Source organism: Mustela lutreola, chromosome 1 (assembly GCF_030435805.1).
Source record: "Mustela lutreola isolate mMusLut2 chromosome 1, mMusLut2.pri, whole genome shotgun sequence".
NCBI classification, from domain to species: domain Eukaryota; kingdom Metazoa; phylum Chordata; class Mammalia; order Carnivora; family Mustelidae; genus Mustela; species Mustela lutreola.
Window position 1 is genome coordinate 200,177,116 of NC_081290.1, and position 14,965 is coordinate 200,192,080.

At 46.9% G+C, this 14,965-nt stretch overlaps 2 protein-coding genes across 8 annotated transcripts in view; one reads left to right on the forward strand and one right to left on the reverse strand.

The window, feature by feature from the left end:
• The window catches only part of TMEM45B (transmembrane protein 45B), a 33,268-nt gene extending 24,117 nt beyond the window's left edge, over positions 1 to 9,151 (forward strand). For all 3 annotated transcript variants that reach the window (XM_059184912.1, XM_059184894.1, XM_059184902.1), the window contains 5 exons: positions 3,308 to 3,503; positions 5,276 to 5,482; positions 6,347 to 6,531; positions 7,007 to 7,152; positions 8,192 to 9,151. In XM_059184912.1, the coding sequence (XP_059040895.1) occupies positions 3,323 to 3,503; positions 5,276 to 5,482; positions 6,347 to 6,531; positions 7,007 to 7,152; positions 8,192 to 8,300 (828 nt within the window). In that variant the 5' untranslated portion in view covers positions 3,308 to 3,322 and the 3' untranslated portion in view covers positions 8,301 to 9,151. The remainder of the gene's footprint in view (positions 1 to 3,307; positions 3,504 to 5,275; positions 5,483 to 6,346; positions 6,532 to 7,006; positions 7,153 to 8,191) is intronic.
• A 3,228-nt stretch (positions 9,152 to 12,379) lies between these two features.
• Positions 12,380 to 14,965, reverse strand: part of NFRKB (nuclear factor related to kappaB binding protein) — a 40,182-nt gene continuing 37,596 nt past the window's right edge. For 4 of the 5 annotated variants that reach the window (XM_059184953.1, XM_059184943.1, XM_059184936.1 and 1 more), the window contains 3 exons: positions 13,960 to 14,066; positions 13,035 to 13,170; positions 12,380 to 12,919 (listed from right to left, as the gene is read on the reverse strand). In XM_059184953.1, coding sequence (XP_059040936.1) covers positions 12,794 to 12,919; positions 13,035 to 13,170; positions 13,960 to 14,066 — 369 coding nt within the window. In that variant the 3' untranslated portion in view covers positions 12,380 to 12,793. The other variant, XM_059184964.1, reaches the window with a different exon arrangement.

Here is a 14,965-nt window from a genome sequence, read left to right on the forward strand (position 1 = left end):
GAGCTGAAGGCAGATACCCAACAACTGAGCCACCCAGGCACCCCTAAAATTAATGTTTATAAAAATGTTTATAAAAACATTTTGTAATACGCTTTTTAAAGTACTTTATAATACATTGTCTCATTTGATTCCTATAATAATGATAACCATGGCAACTGTGTTTCCTATATATAATTATATGTTAAAATTAAAAAAACTTCTGCTCTGCAAGACAAAGTCAAGAAAATGAGAAGACAAACCACAGACTGGAAGACAGTATTTGCAAAAGACATCTGATAAAGGACTGCTATCCAAAATAAACAACTCTTAAAACTGAAGAAAAAAAAATTAAAAATGAGTCAAAAACCTTGACAGACACTTCACCAAAGATACACAAATAAGCATCTGAAAAGATGCTCCCCATCATAGTATGTCATCAGATAACTGCAAATTCAAATGATGACATACTACTACATACCTCTTAGAATGGCCAAATTCAGTGTCCGCAACACTGACAACAACAAATGCTGGTGAGCTGCATATGTTGCTAGTGAGAATACAAAGTGGTACAGCCACTCTGGAAGACAGTTTGGCAGTTCCTACAAAACACACACTTACCATACTATCCGGCAGTCTCACTCCTTGTGTTTACCCAAAGGAGATAAAAACTTATGTTCACACAAACACCTGCACACAGATGTAACAGCTTTATTCATGATTCCCAAATCTTTTTTTTTTTTTTAAGATTTTATTTACTTATTTGAGAGAGTGAGAGAGAGAGAGAGAGAGCATGAGAGGAGAGAGGTCAGCAGGAGAAGCAGACTCCCCGCTGAGCAGTAAGCCCGATGTGGGCCTCAACCCCGGGCTCCAGAATCATGACCCGAGCTGAAGGCAGTTGCCCAACCAACTGAGCCACCCAGGTGCCCCATGATTCCCAAATCTTAAAAGCAATCAGGATGTCCTACAGTAGGTGAATGGATAAACTGTGGTACATCCAGACATGAAAAGACACAAAAGAAAAGTGCGTATTACTAAATGAGAGAAGCCAATCTCAAGAGGCTACATATTTTAAGATTCCAACTTTCGACATTCTAGATAAAGCAAAACTGTGGAGACAGTAAAAAGGGGTGGTGTGGGGGGTGGGGGAGGGGAAGAGATGAACAAGCAGAGCACAGAGAATTTTTAGGGCAGTGAAAATACTGTGTGATATTTATAATGATGGATACATGTCATTATACTTTTGTCCAAACCCACAGAATGCACAACATGGAGTGAACCCTAGGGGCACCTGGCTGGTTCAGTCAGTTAAGCGTCTGTCTTCAGCTCAGGTCATGATCCTGGGGTCCTGGGATGGAGCCCCAAATTAGGCTCCCTGCTCAGTGGGGAGCCTGCCTCTCCCTCTCCCTGTGCCCTTCCCACCACCCCCACCCAATACCTGCACACTCTCTCTCAAATAAACAAAATCTTAAAAAAAAAAAAAAAAAAAAAAGGTGAACCCTAAGGTGAACTGTGGACTTGGGGTGAGATGATGTGTCAGTGTGGATTCATCCTTGGTTTAAAAAAAAAAAAAAATCACCGAATATTACTCAGGCATCAGAAAGGATGAATACCCACCATTTCCATCGACATGGGTGGAACCAGAGGGGATTATGCTGAGTGAAATAAGTCAAGCAGAGAAAGTCAATATATGGTTTCCCTTATATGTGGAACACAAGGGATAGCGTGGAGGATATTAGGAGAAGAAAGGGGAAAATGAAGGGGTTGGAAATCAGAGGGGGAGATGAATGATAAGAGACTGTGGACTCCAGAAAACAAACTAAGGGTTTTAAAGGGAAGGGGAGATGGGTTGGCCGGGTGGTGGGTATTAGGGAGGGCACAGATTGCACGGAGCACTGGGTGTTATATGCAAACGATGAATCATGGAGCACTACATCAAAAACTGATGATGTACTGTATGATGACTAAAACAGTAATTTTAAAAAGCGCCATTCAGGTGAGTGATATCCATAATGGGGGAGACTATGCATCTGTGCAGGCAAAAGCTGTGTGAAAAATCTACCTTACTCTCAATTTTGCTGTAAACCTACAACAGCTCTTAAAAAAAGAAAAATGCTGAAAACGTACCCTGTAATATACTACTTGGATGAGCATGTATTTGTTCCACAAATGCTTGAGTGCTTACTCAGGCCCCCCTGTAGGCACTGGGCTAACTGCAGTAACAAAACAGAGTAAATCCCTACTTTCAGGGACTTTACATTCCAGTGGATAGAGCTGGATGCTTTAAAAAAAAATCAATATGTAATATCAGATAGTGATCCATGTTTCTAAAGAAAATTTAGACGTATAGCTGGATAGCATTTGGTAGGTAGTTCTTAGCTGTAAATAATAAACATACAATGAATAAATTTTTTTAAAAAGCATACCTGGATTGAAAAATGGGATGTGCCTGCTACTTTATACAAAGTAGTCTGGGAATAGAGTAACATTTGAATGGAGACTTGAGAAACATGAAGGGAGACCTGTTGGCTTTTTGTGAAAAGCCTGCTGGCAATAGCAGACGGCTCAAGCCCTGAAGCAGGAGCTGTCTGTGCTTGGGAATGGAGGCCTGGGAAGGGACCCCGTGGCGTGGGGCTGGAGGGGTGGGTCGGAGAGGTCAAAGGGATAGCAGGGATCATGTAGGGCTTATCATCCGCGGTAAGGACTTTGGATCGACAGTGCCATAATAATGAAACCAATGATTGAAGCAAATGAACATCATGTGACTGCGGTGCCCGTGAGGGTTGAGGAGGGAGAGCTCCAGGAAGCTGACAGACAAGGCCCCACGGAGACGAACGAGCAAATGGGAGCCTGCACAAATGCACAAGAATCCTACAGGCAAATACCAGAAGAGATAGTGGAAAGGGTTCAGAGTGATTTCACTAGTGGGTGGGGAGGGAAGGGTCACAGGGCTGCTGCTTTCCATTAGAAGCCTTTTAAATATGGTTTGACTTGTTTTTAATGATAAGGGTTTTTTAAAACTTGGGAAAGTTCTTAAGGAAGGGTGAGATGCTCAATTGTAAGGGTATCAGATGTGAAACAGACCATGTAGCCAGTGCTCAGGGGTGGAAGTCCTGACGGCCAGGGTTGGAATAGTCATTCTCATAAAATAAGCCTTCATGTTATGCCCTTGAAGTCTTATCTGCTGAACGCCTGCCCATGAGAATGAGGGGGGGCCTTCTTCCCTGGCCTTATGATTTGGAATTCTCAGTCACATATCGTGTTTCCTGCCAAAATATCCTTTTCTGTTTTCTTCGTTCAGCCACATGACAGCTGTCCCCTATTTTCTTAGGTGCCGGAGAACACAATGGCGAACTTTAAGGGCCACGCTCTCCCAGGGAGTTTCTTCTTGATAGTTGGGCTGTGGTGGTCAGTAAAGTACCCGCTGATATACTTTCACCAGAAGGGGAAAAGCAGCCGACTGACTCGTTACCAACAGCGTCTCGAGATCATTGAAGCTGCAATCAGAACCTTGTTTTCAGTCATTGGTAAGAAGGGGGTCATCTGGTTCAGGGCTCTCCCCACCACACCCAGCCACTTTAACCCATTTTCTGGACTCTGTGAAATGGAATGTTTCCACTGACAGTTAACAAAACAAGGATTTTCAGTGCACCACTAAATATTTTATAGTATCTATTGTGATCCAAGTTTCGTCAGTGTTAATAGTTAATAGCACTTTACACCATAGTGCGCTGTGAGAAACTACCAAATAAACATTCTTTGCCCTAGAAGGACATAGGTCTAAGTAGTAGGAATAGAAGACCTACTTGATGAAAGAGATAAAACATAAATAATAGAAAAAATAATAGAGTAAGCTCATGTACATGAATTAGGGAAGTACTAATGGAGTTTAGACCCACGCACTTCCATGGTGACTCGTCATCCCTTCCACTCCACTCATGGCCACATGAGAAGGGGCCCGCAGTGCCAACAGTAGAAAAAAGTGTTCTTCCTCAGGATCCGCCCATCATAGGGGTAACAGGGGACTTCATTCTGCAGTTGCGTTTTGCTGCTTCTCATCTTAGGCCCACAGCGTCTCAGAAGGAGCTGAAGCAACACCAGCAGCCCCTCTTGGAGTGAGCGGAGGCACCTAGCTTGCTTTGCTCAGCCCCGCTGGGTTTTCCCATCGCCCAAGCAGACATTCAGGCATCTCATCTTTCTGGAGTCAAGAGGTGATGGGAACTACACAACTTAAATGCTAAAGACAGCATCAGTGTTGCCTAGAAAAAGAGGTAGAAAAGTCTTTGGCCTCTTCGCTGGGTAAAACCACTGCTCATCCAACGAGATCTCCTGAGCTCCTACCCAGCAGGAACTCACTATTCCAGGTCTCGGGGATACAGCTGGGAACCAAGCAGAGTCCCTGCCCTCCCAGAGCTCCCATTCCAGTGTCAGGGGGATTTCTTCCCCCGGTCCTTGCCATCAGTTCCTTGACCCTTCACATATAAATTTGGGAAGGGGCTGGGTTTAAGGGAAAAACGTTTGGGGAACAGGGTCCAGAATGTTGTCATGAAGCATTATTCTAGGCCCCAAGAACGTTCTGGGCACCGGGCATAAAGGCCAATCTTTTGCCTTTCAGAACAGATGATGAAGTCGGAGGGCTAAGAACTACGAGCCACTGTCTCAAAGGGTTGCCTCTTTTAAGACACAGAAACCCCGGTGACGTGCCTCCACCTGCTTCTCCCAGTATTTAGGTTACGGAGACCGAAAGCTACGCGAAGGGCTCACAGCTTACAGAGCTCACTCTGTGCTCAGGAAAACCACTCACTCGAAGGCTGCCCTGATGACCACGCACCGGGAGCTGCTTCTCCCCCCTCACCCCCTCAGACACACTCCACTATCTCCACCACCAGTGTGTCTTTGCTCGGGTCCCCTTATTTTCAACCTAATGGTTTCGTTCCAGGATTTCCTTCACTGCTCACTTAGCCCAAAGATTAATGCATCAGCGACATTCTCACCGAAGTAATTGTGCCTTGCTTTCAGCTCAGTCACCAAACAAATATCCTGGGGACCTGTGTGGCTGTTTCTACTGCTGCTCCTCTCCGCATCCCATCCCCAAAGGAACAAAGGCAAGATGTCCACACAGGTTCCCCGGCAAAAGCCTCATTTTGCACTGAAATAGCTGCATCTGAGGGAGCAAAGTAGGCCCAGTGAAGTGTGGGCTACTTTCACCCTCGTGTCTCAACTTCACTCATGACCTGAGGGTGTTTTCATCTGTGCTGAGCTCCTCCTCCCTCTCATCCTCTGCTCTCATGCCCCACAGGGATCCTGGCAGAGCAGTTTGTTCCCGACGGGCCCCACCTCCACCTGTACCACGAAAGCGGGTGGGTGAAGTTAATGAACTGGCAGCACAGCACCATGTACTTATTCTTCGCCGTCTCGGGGATCGTGGATCTGCTCACCTGCCTCGTCAGCCATGTTCCCCTGGGGCTGGACAGACTGGTTATGGCCGTGGCGACATTCACCGAAGGTAACTTAGTGGTGCGGATGGGAAAAAGAACAAAGCAAGAGACTGACAAATTGTGTTTATGACGGATCAGGATAAAAAGACCAGAAATACTGCAAATACAGTAACTTTCCCCCAGAAAGCCCCAATCTCTGAATTTCAGAAACCTGAACAGGACTGGGTCCTGTGCTCTGGATGATACAGGGGATGTAGTCCGTAAAACAGCACATGAAAACATAAGGCTTTTAGCCCAAATCTCTGGATCTCTCTGTGCATAAACTCCCTAGCCCCTCCCCGATCATGGTTGCACGTGTGCACATCCACACTCACACACACACACAGTAGCTCTCCCAAACCTGGCCGGATGCCACCCCGCATCAGAACTCCCTCTGCTCGGGGAAGAGAAACTGCACTCCACCTCCCACCCTGGAGTGTGTTCCTGTCTGGACTCCATCACAACCCTCGCTCCCCTTCTCCCCACAGAACTCACACTAACTGGGATAAGGAAAAAGCATTTTGTAATCCAACAACCTCCCCTACTTCCGTACCTCAAGAAGGCTGGGGGAGTAGAAAGGTTGAATGAGGGCAAAACTGAACTTCTAATACACACGCACAGTCTTGTCACAAATCAGCAACCTGTTTCACCTACGCAGCTGCATGAAGGCATTTACTTAAAGGATCCATCCTTTGCAGCACAGATCCACTTAGTACGTAACACGAAATCAATCTGCTGTAGCCCTGTAATGTTGTATCAGCTGACTTCCTAACTGCTGAAAGATCGAGCTTTGAGACAGGTGTAGGAGGGCATTCTAGGAACGGGAACAGTGCAGATGACGCCTTTGGAGCAGAAAGCAGTGAATCCGTGGTGGCTGAAATTGCTTTGTGCAGGTTTCCTCTTCTACTACCACGTCCATAACCGCCCACCCCTGGACCAGCATATCCACTCGCTCCTGCTGTGCGCCGTGTTCGGAGGGGCCTTCAGCATCTTCGTAGAGGTGATCCTTCGGGACAACATCGTGCTGCAGCTCTTCCGAACCAGTCTCGTTATTCTTCAGGGCACCTGGTTCTGGCAGGTATGAAAAACGGTGCTCTTCACACGCATGGATTCCAGGTGCCACGCTGAGCTCGTGTAAGGCAGGTCCCACCAGGCTAGCACAGGAAGAGCTCCGAAGGGCAACTTTTCTTCCCATGCCTACCCTCCCCTTAAGTCATTTCATCCGGTAGCATCTTACTGATGGATCAACGGGCGGAACCACACAGCACAGAGCGAGCATATTAAAGAACACCCCATCTGCCCTGTGGTGCAGACACTGTTACAGGCTCCACTTGCCTGAAATGGATGTCCTGAAATGTTGTCTTTAAATAAGCTCATGCTACACCCAGAGAGTAATCCTCCTGCCTTTCTCTGCCTCCAGTATAGGTATGAGGAAGATGAGCCAGTGGGGGAGATCCAAGTGGGGGAGATCTGGACAATGGGGGGAGTGTGGGAAGGCAGTGGGCTCGCTTCTCAGGAGCAACTAAGGCCAGCTTCTCTGTATAACCCACCAGATTGGGTTTGTGCTGTTCCCACCTTTTGGAGGACCCGAATGGGACCAGAAAGATCACGCAAACCTAATGTTCGTCACCATGTGCTTCTGCTGGCACTACTTGGCTGCCCTCTGCATTGTGGCCATCAGCTACTCGCTCGTTTTCTGGTAAGGGAAGACAAGTTCTGTCTAGTTTTTTTCCTCCTAACAACCCCTTATCCTCAAAACCCATTACACTACATCATTTTTATTTCCAGTGACTGAGCTTCCATAACTAAGCAGTGCTAACTTGTACCACTTCTTGAGAGCCAACTATCTGCCCAGTGCTGCGGATAAGGGTGGTGAGATTCTGAGAAGTTAAAGGACTGTCTGTCATAGTAACCCAACAGACCCAGGTTTTAAAGGCAGTTCTGATAGACTTGAAGGAAAACTCTCAATTAGGCATCAGTACTGGACTGCAGACACCACTCTGCCATTGTTTTGAACCCATCACCTTATTCCTGGATTTGCCCCTCCTCCTTCCCAGAGATGTGGCAATCAGACAGTGCCGTAACAGCAGGCGCGCTTTCAAGTGCTCGTCAGAGGTTACTAGAATAGCTGACCATTCCCAGGTACTCACTGTCCCAGGCCCTGCGGTAAGAACCGCACGTCTATTATCCCACTGAATCCTCATTATTTTATGAAGTATGTGCTGTTAAGGTTTTACAGATGGGGAAACCAAGGCTTCAAAGACTTAGTAACTTGATCGAAGTCACCCACTGAGTCAGCAGCAGACAGGGCCTTGAACTGTGGAGCGAATGATTTTTGGGGTATGCTAGTAATTAGTTCTGTTGTAGCTGCCCCTCATTTTTTCTAGTTTCCAATCTCCCTCCCCAAAGCAGATAGACTTCACACACACACACACACACACCAAACAGAAGGGAGCTTAAGGTCACACTTTCCCTTTAGTTCTACTGTCTGGCCAGTGAAACAATAAAGTGGGAGATAGGAGACCTATGTTTAGTCTGTTATGACATTAACCATTAAATATTATTAATCATCTACCAGTGAATAGTGTCCAAGAAGTGAGATATACAGAAAGCCACAGTATTTTACAGACATGTAAAGAAAATGCTTTAAGAACCAATGGATGCCTTAATGTCCTTGGTTGAGAGAACAAGGGACTTCAGAGCTAATGTCATGTGCTTTTACTGTTGCTCTGTTACAGCCATTTGACCCGGTTAAAGAGGCCCGGAGGAGAAATCATTGGTATTCAGAAGCTGAAGTCAGATCACACTTACCAGACAGCCCTCTTGAGTGGCTCGGATGAGGAATGAGAGGAGGCCACCCGTCACCAGTGCGGGGTGGATGTGCCCCTCTGAGTTCAACATGCCAGAGTGTGCAAAGAGGTAGCTCATCTCCCTTTCAGTGCCTGCTGTGGTCTGCAGGGTTTATACATTCGCACCTTCTCATTAAACTAAGGTCTCTGTTGCTATGGTATCCTTCATAGAGAAAAATGAAGCAACAAGCCCTTATTTATGTTCCCATATGAAGGGAAATCAAAGACTCTGAAAGTTTCAGAATAGGATGTGGCCTCATGGATGAATCCAGGATATGAATCCAACAGAAAATACTGCTTTTGATAAATTATTCCTTTTTCTCTCAAGAAAACAGGTACTTTCTTAGCAGAAATTAAGTAAACAAGACTGCCTTTATTTTAAAGATGCAATTCTAGCACATTTTTTTTTAAAGTAAAAATTCACAAGCTTTGGTACTTTAAATATTACTTGTTAAACTTTTCCTAATTAACCATTAATATTCCACAATACTGCAATACTACTGATAAGTGATGATGCTGGGCCAAAGGTGACTTTTTTTTCTTTTTTTGAATTAGGAAGCTAGTTAGTGGCCCAGCTGAGAGCTGGAACATAGATGTTCTGGGTCCTCAAAAGTACTCTAATAAGAAGATGCTAACAGGAAGTCTGTATAATGAGGTAGAGAGAAAAAGGCAGGTTACTAAAGACCTTGAATTTAAATATAGCTGAAAGCAGAGGGTAAGAATCCTGCAGAAGATGTGGATCTTGAACTAGTAATGTAAAGTCTCAATACTGTAATGTTGGTTCTGGATGTTTCTTGTTTTTTAACTTCCTTCAACAAATATTTATTAAACATCTGCTTTGCACCAGCATGGAAATGGTTGGAAGGATCACTGAGATACCTGTCCAACCAGGAATTCAGTCTAATGGGAGAGATATGCAACCAGTTACCTACAGAGTGACTGGTGCCATGAGGGGTAAGTGCAACTACCGTGAAATACGAGGGAGGGAGCAGATGGGGAGTCTGCCCTGTAGAAAAAGCACATTCCAGGCATAGAGAACAGGAAGCACAAAGTTCACAAAATCACAAAGGAACACAGAGAGTTAAGTTCCACAAACTGACAGAAGTGGGCTAGGACAAGCTGGAAAGGTCTTCCAGACCAACAGTAACATTTGTGTGTACAGCACTCCCCTCATTCTGAAAGGCACTGTCTCCCATGTGACCTGCACAACCACTTGTAATGGAAGCACACTTGGTTCTGCAGAGAAGCTGATGAGCCAAAGGTCACAGAGCTACAAAGTTGCAAAGCCAGCCTTTAGGACTACAAAGCCAGCTTACTTCTGGACAGAGGACCCCCTCCCCACGACCACTACTTCAGACCACTACTTCATACAAATACAGCAGAGATCTTCGACATGAAGCACTGTGCGCTCTCTGGCAGAAATGCACTTACGTGAGAGCTGACCTCCCACGGTTAGCCAGCACTTCAGTACTGAGTTCACAACTAAGGGGTTAAAAATTAACTACCTGAAACTGGGATTTAATTATGAGAAGAGAACCTGTGGATTGCCTTTCAGGATCCACTTCCATTTGCCTGCTAAGTAGGAACCCAAACATCCATTCAGTAAGTACTGGAGGACCCATTATGGGCAATTAACATAAAACACATTCTTTTCTTAGGGACTGGCATGGGGTAAGAACCTACTTACAGTGTTAGTTGCATGTAAAGATCTCCTCTGCGGATGGAAGGGGCGAAGACAGTGCAGCACACTGTAAGGAAATGTAGTATTTTCTCCAGAGTGAGGGGCTGAGGTGTGAAGATCAGAGAGAAAACACTGATTGCTGTGATGCCCCTTTCACAGCACCTTCATGGAACTCATCTACCTTGGAGAAAAATCTTAGAAGTGGTATCAAAATACAAACCCATCACAGTGCTAGTCACCAAGTCAGTCTTAGGCACACAGTCTGAATAACTGTACCAACCTCTGAATCTTAGGTACACAGGCTCAATTGTTCCCATATGTTCTTCTGGACGTGTTCCCCCAAAGTATCCACCATAGCTCCCACATCTCTACAAGACCCTTGTCTGTATCCAAGGAACCATGTTTGATGCAAATGCTGCTCACATCCCTTGAACAACTACAGCAGGGGCTGCCATTCCTCAGCATCCACCGACTGGCCAGGCCATACCGAAACATACTCACCAGGGACCCAGGCCTACCCTAGCATCCTGAAAAGTCCCTGTTCTCTGAGCACGCAGGTGGAGGTCTCCAGGCACTAAGGAGACAGACACGGCCAGGTGACTTTAGTAAACAAAAGAAGGAGGCAGGGCTGGGGCTGAATGTCCAAACTACTTTCCTACAATCACTTGAAAAGTAACTTCAGGAAGGGTGTGTTTTAACCAGCAATAAAGACCTGAGACAGGGTCCCTCAGATGTCTACCATTTTCTCATTTAGAAACTGTCAGGTGGACTCTTCTAGGAAACAATGACATGCAAATATCAAAGGACTGGAAACAACAGATGCCCTCTCCTCGACTCAGCTAAAAGGCCATTTTTCTTCTTCGTGGCATCCCTACCTTTCCCCTTCCTAGTCTGACTTCTGTGCCAGCCCCCGATCACCAGCAAAAGCTCAGTCACCCTTCAGCCAATTCACATCCGCACTCTGTAACTGGGGCTTACCACCCTTACTTGTTACTTGAACAAGTTACTTGAACTTGTTCCCACTTCTCAGCAGGACACATCACAGCCACCCTCCCCCGGGAAGGCAGCAAAAAGGATACTTGACATAGAATCAGAAGACTGGATGTACATCTTGCTTCTCTTTAACCTCAACTCAGACTTGCCAATTTGTCACAGGGATGAGAAGTCAGAAGAGGGAGAAGAATGTCTATTTTATAGAACTGCTTTAAGAATCAAATCTGAGGTCTAGAAAGCCACCAGCCACTCTGACCTTTGCAGCCTATCTCATCACTAGGCACCACCAAGCAACCCCCTCTAAACTAGGCCGTTGAGATTTTCTGCACCTTAACTCCACTTCCTCACCAGACCACATAAAAGATCATCACCGAATTTCCACAGATTAAAGACATGTTTTTAATAATCTGGACACTCTCAAGAGAGAAAAGGAAGCTCTGACCCTGCAGGAAAGCTCCACCATCCAACCCCTGCTCCCACACAAAAGAGGCCTATGCTGTTAACAACCAGGGCTTTATTACTTCTGACAGTTTCCAGTATTGTTCGGAACTCTGCCTAGAGCTTGGTGACACAGCCAGGATGAGAAGACTGGTAAATCCCAGCTGACCTAAGACCGAGCTGCAGGGTGTGCACACCACTCTCTTCTTGCTGTCTCTACTCTGGAGCAGAAGTCAGCAAAGTTTTACCTAAAGGGCCTACAGATATAAGTATTTTAGGCCTAAGGGCCACATAGACTCTATGGCAATGACTCAGGTCTGCCTCTCACTGAAAGCAGCCATGGGTAATGGTACAGAGACAAATGGCCACAGGCTGTGTTCCAATAAGACTTTATTTACAAAAACAGGTAGCCAGCCCCGAGGCTGTGGTTTGCAGACTCTTGCTCTGGAGCAAAGCAAACCTATCATCTCTGAACCGTAATAACGTCGGAGCTGCGACAGCAGCGTTTCTGCTGGCACTTGCCTACTCTGTCCACTGACTCTGGACTTTGGTTTGAACAGGCTTGACAAGGAGGACAAAGTCAGCAGGTGAAGGTAAGGACCACAATCAAGATCCTGATGCCTCATCTCTATGAGGTGGTGCCAAATTCATACCATTTCAGGGAACCCGCACTCTCTCGCTCCCTAGGGTTCCTGACCACCTTGGAGCCTCCCCACTACTATGCAGTGATCATGTCAGCCACCAAGTTACTAAGAATCCTGCTATTCTCTCATTATGGTCAAGAGTAAGTCCTCAGTTTGAGGGGCGGGGGGGGAGAGGGCTAAAGCCCAAGTTTCTATTGGATAAACATGTACAACAGGTTCTTTAAAAAAATAAGTTACATAAAAATTTCTGGACACAAAACTCCTATCTAGACCACTAGTCACATCGCTTCTCGGCCTTTTGGCTAAGATCAAGTGTAGACCACTAGTCACAGAGAAGAGCAGAAGCTAGAAAATCCAATCCCCACAGAGAACATGGCTTCCTGACGGTCTGCACACTCTGTGGCTATGAACCTGCCCCTGGTGTCTGGCTCTTAGGAAGAGAACTGGGGCTCGTGTGGCACAACAATGACCTCACGCCACCCTGCAGAGGAGCTTCTCCCGATCGCAACCGCACAGCGCCGGGAAGTCTGGCGGGGACTTTTCTCGGAGTGCTCCACCGTGGAGTATGGCAGCAGATTCCAGGCCACGGATGCCGTCACGCCACTGCCGGCCTTCCCCAACCAGACAAGCTGAGAAGAACGCCGCCGCCTCCCAGCTCCCCTCGTCTCAGCCAGGAGGGCAAACCGGGCGGGCTTGCGTGAGTGCGTGCACGGACACCATCTCTCTCTCCCCGAATCACTGCTGTTCAGGTGCCTGTTTAGGAGATGGAGCTGTGGTCACGACGACAGTGGAGACTGCTTTGGAGGAACCAGAAGCTGTTCCCTGTTGAAGATGGGATGCGGGGACAGTCTGGATGCGCACCTGTGTACAAAGACAGAAGGTCCGGTTAGGAGGTCACAGATGAGCCCCTCAGCTGCAAAGAAACAGTGACAGGGAGAGAAGTCTGGTATGGCCGACAGCTCTCCTTGGCCCTTACCTGTGTGGCCTGACCTTGTTGCTGAAGCTGCTGCAACTGCTGTGCAGTGAGGAAACTCACAGGCTTATTGCCAGCAATGAGCTTAGTACCCGCCGGCATGGTGGTGAGGATGATATTGCGGCCCAACCCACTGAGGCTGTGGAGGGAAAGCAGGGGTGAGGCGTCATGATAGGCAAGGTGTCACCTCTGGCCCAGAAGCAGGCCACATGCTTAAGGGTGACAGGGAGATCTGCAGTCCTGCGAAACTTCCTGCATTCTGGACTGAAATAGAAACCAGCTGGTGAGACCACCTTTCTCCTAGCTTCTAGGCTTCCCATAAAGCTCCAAGGCCCTCAGTGCTCTGAATACAACGGCTCTGACACTGTATCCAGATCAGGAGAAATAATGGACAGGACTCCAGGGAAATGTGCATTCCAGAAAACAAACTCTTCTTCTCCATGACAGCTGTCTTGAGACTATCTGATTTCATCATGCCCCTTATCCCTGTTTAGGTCAGGACCACACAAAGCCCCCAAGTAAGTCCTCCTCCTCTGAACTACCGTAACACAGAGCTCAGTGTCAAAATGATGCCTTCCCTAACACCCACACTGCGAACTGCCATCTGAGCCACAGCACCAGCACAACCTATCCCAGCACTTCCCATCCCCCTCCTTTTTTCTCCATAGTACGTCTCACCATGCTACATGGTATTTTACTCCATTATTTCACTCCTCCCCCTATGATGTAATCTTGAAAACAGCATGGCCTTTTGTCTGTTTTAATCACGGCTCTGTTTCCCCAGTGCCTAAAAACAATACTAGGTACTCGATAAATGTTAATGAGCACAAGAAAGGAGAAATATCCAAAAGCCCCAGAAACACGAGCTGCCCTTCCCCTGTGTGGCAGGGAGCCATGTGGAAGCCCTGCCCTTCTCGCCAGCACTTACTTGGCTCCAAGGTTGCCTTTGATGATGGGGGCCGTGACCACACTTTTGCCCTTCATAGGCTGGCTAATAACAGACAGTGGAACCGTGATCCTCGTGGGCAGCTTCCCCTAAAGAAAAAAAGAAATCAGGCTCACGGCAAGTGTCACCTACTGGGCCACTAGCTAGGAGCAAGCGCCCCAATGCTCTCATTTCCTATACTCTGCAGGGGCCCAGTATTTCTCCTAAAACTGCCGATAGGCTGTAGTAAGTGTTCATATATTCTATTTAGGTCTCATCTGACATTAACCATCCTCCTTCACACACCCTAAAGCAGCAAACAAACACAGATAACCACTGCCATCAGCATAAAAACGTGTACTAAACTGCAAAGAGAAGCCTCATGTTCACTTAAGCATAGTAGGAGTTTGAGCTCCGTAGAGGATGGGCTCTCAATCATCCGTGTACCTCCCGATACTTGGCACACAACTACTATCTGCAGGAAGTGTGACGAACAACAGAGGCACGCGGCAGTTACTAAAGTGCACAGTCCTGCTTCCCTGGAACGCAGGCTCACTGGCGCGGTGCATGCAGCTCGGCATGCTAGATTGGGAACAGGTCAAATTTTCCAGGTGCTTTCCCTCTCTCCCAGAGATAAGAGAGGTTAGTTAAGGGACATTAATAATAAACTCAACGAAGTGAAAAGTCCAACCCCAAAGCCAATAAAGGCCGAAAAGGAACAAAGTAGAAGGTGAACAGGCCTAGAGTCTTTAAATTTCAGGATGGCGAAGATTAGCTCACATAATCACCGATGTTCAGGGGTGCCTCTTAACCCTTGGCTGGTAATAAAATTTAAACACAGTAAAATCTTGTGTAAATCTGGTTTTTAAAAATAATTCAAGGGGCGCCTGAGTGGCTCAGTGGGTTAGAGCCTCTGCCTTTGGCTCAGGTCATGATCCCAGTCCTGGGATCGAGCCCCGCATCAGGCTCTACTCAGTGGGGAACCTGCTTCCCCCACCTGCCCCTGCTT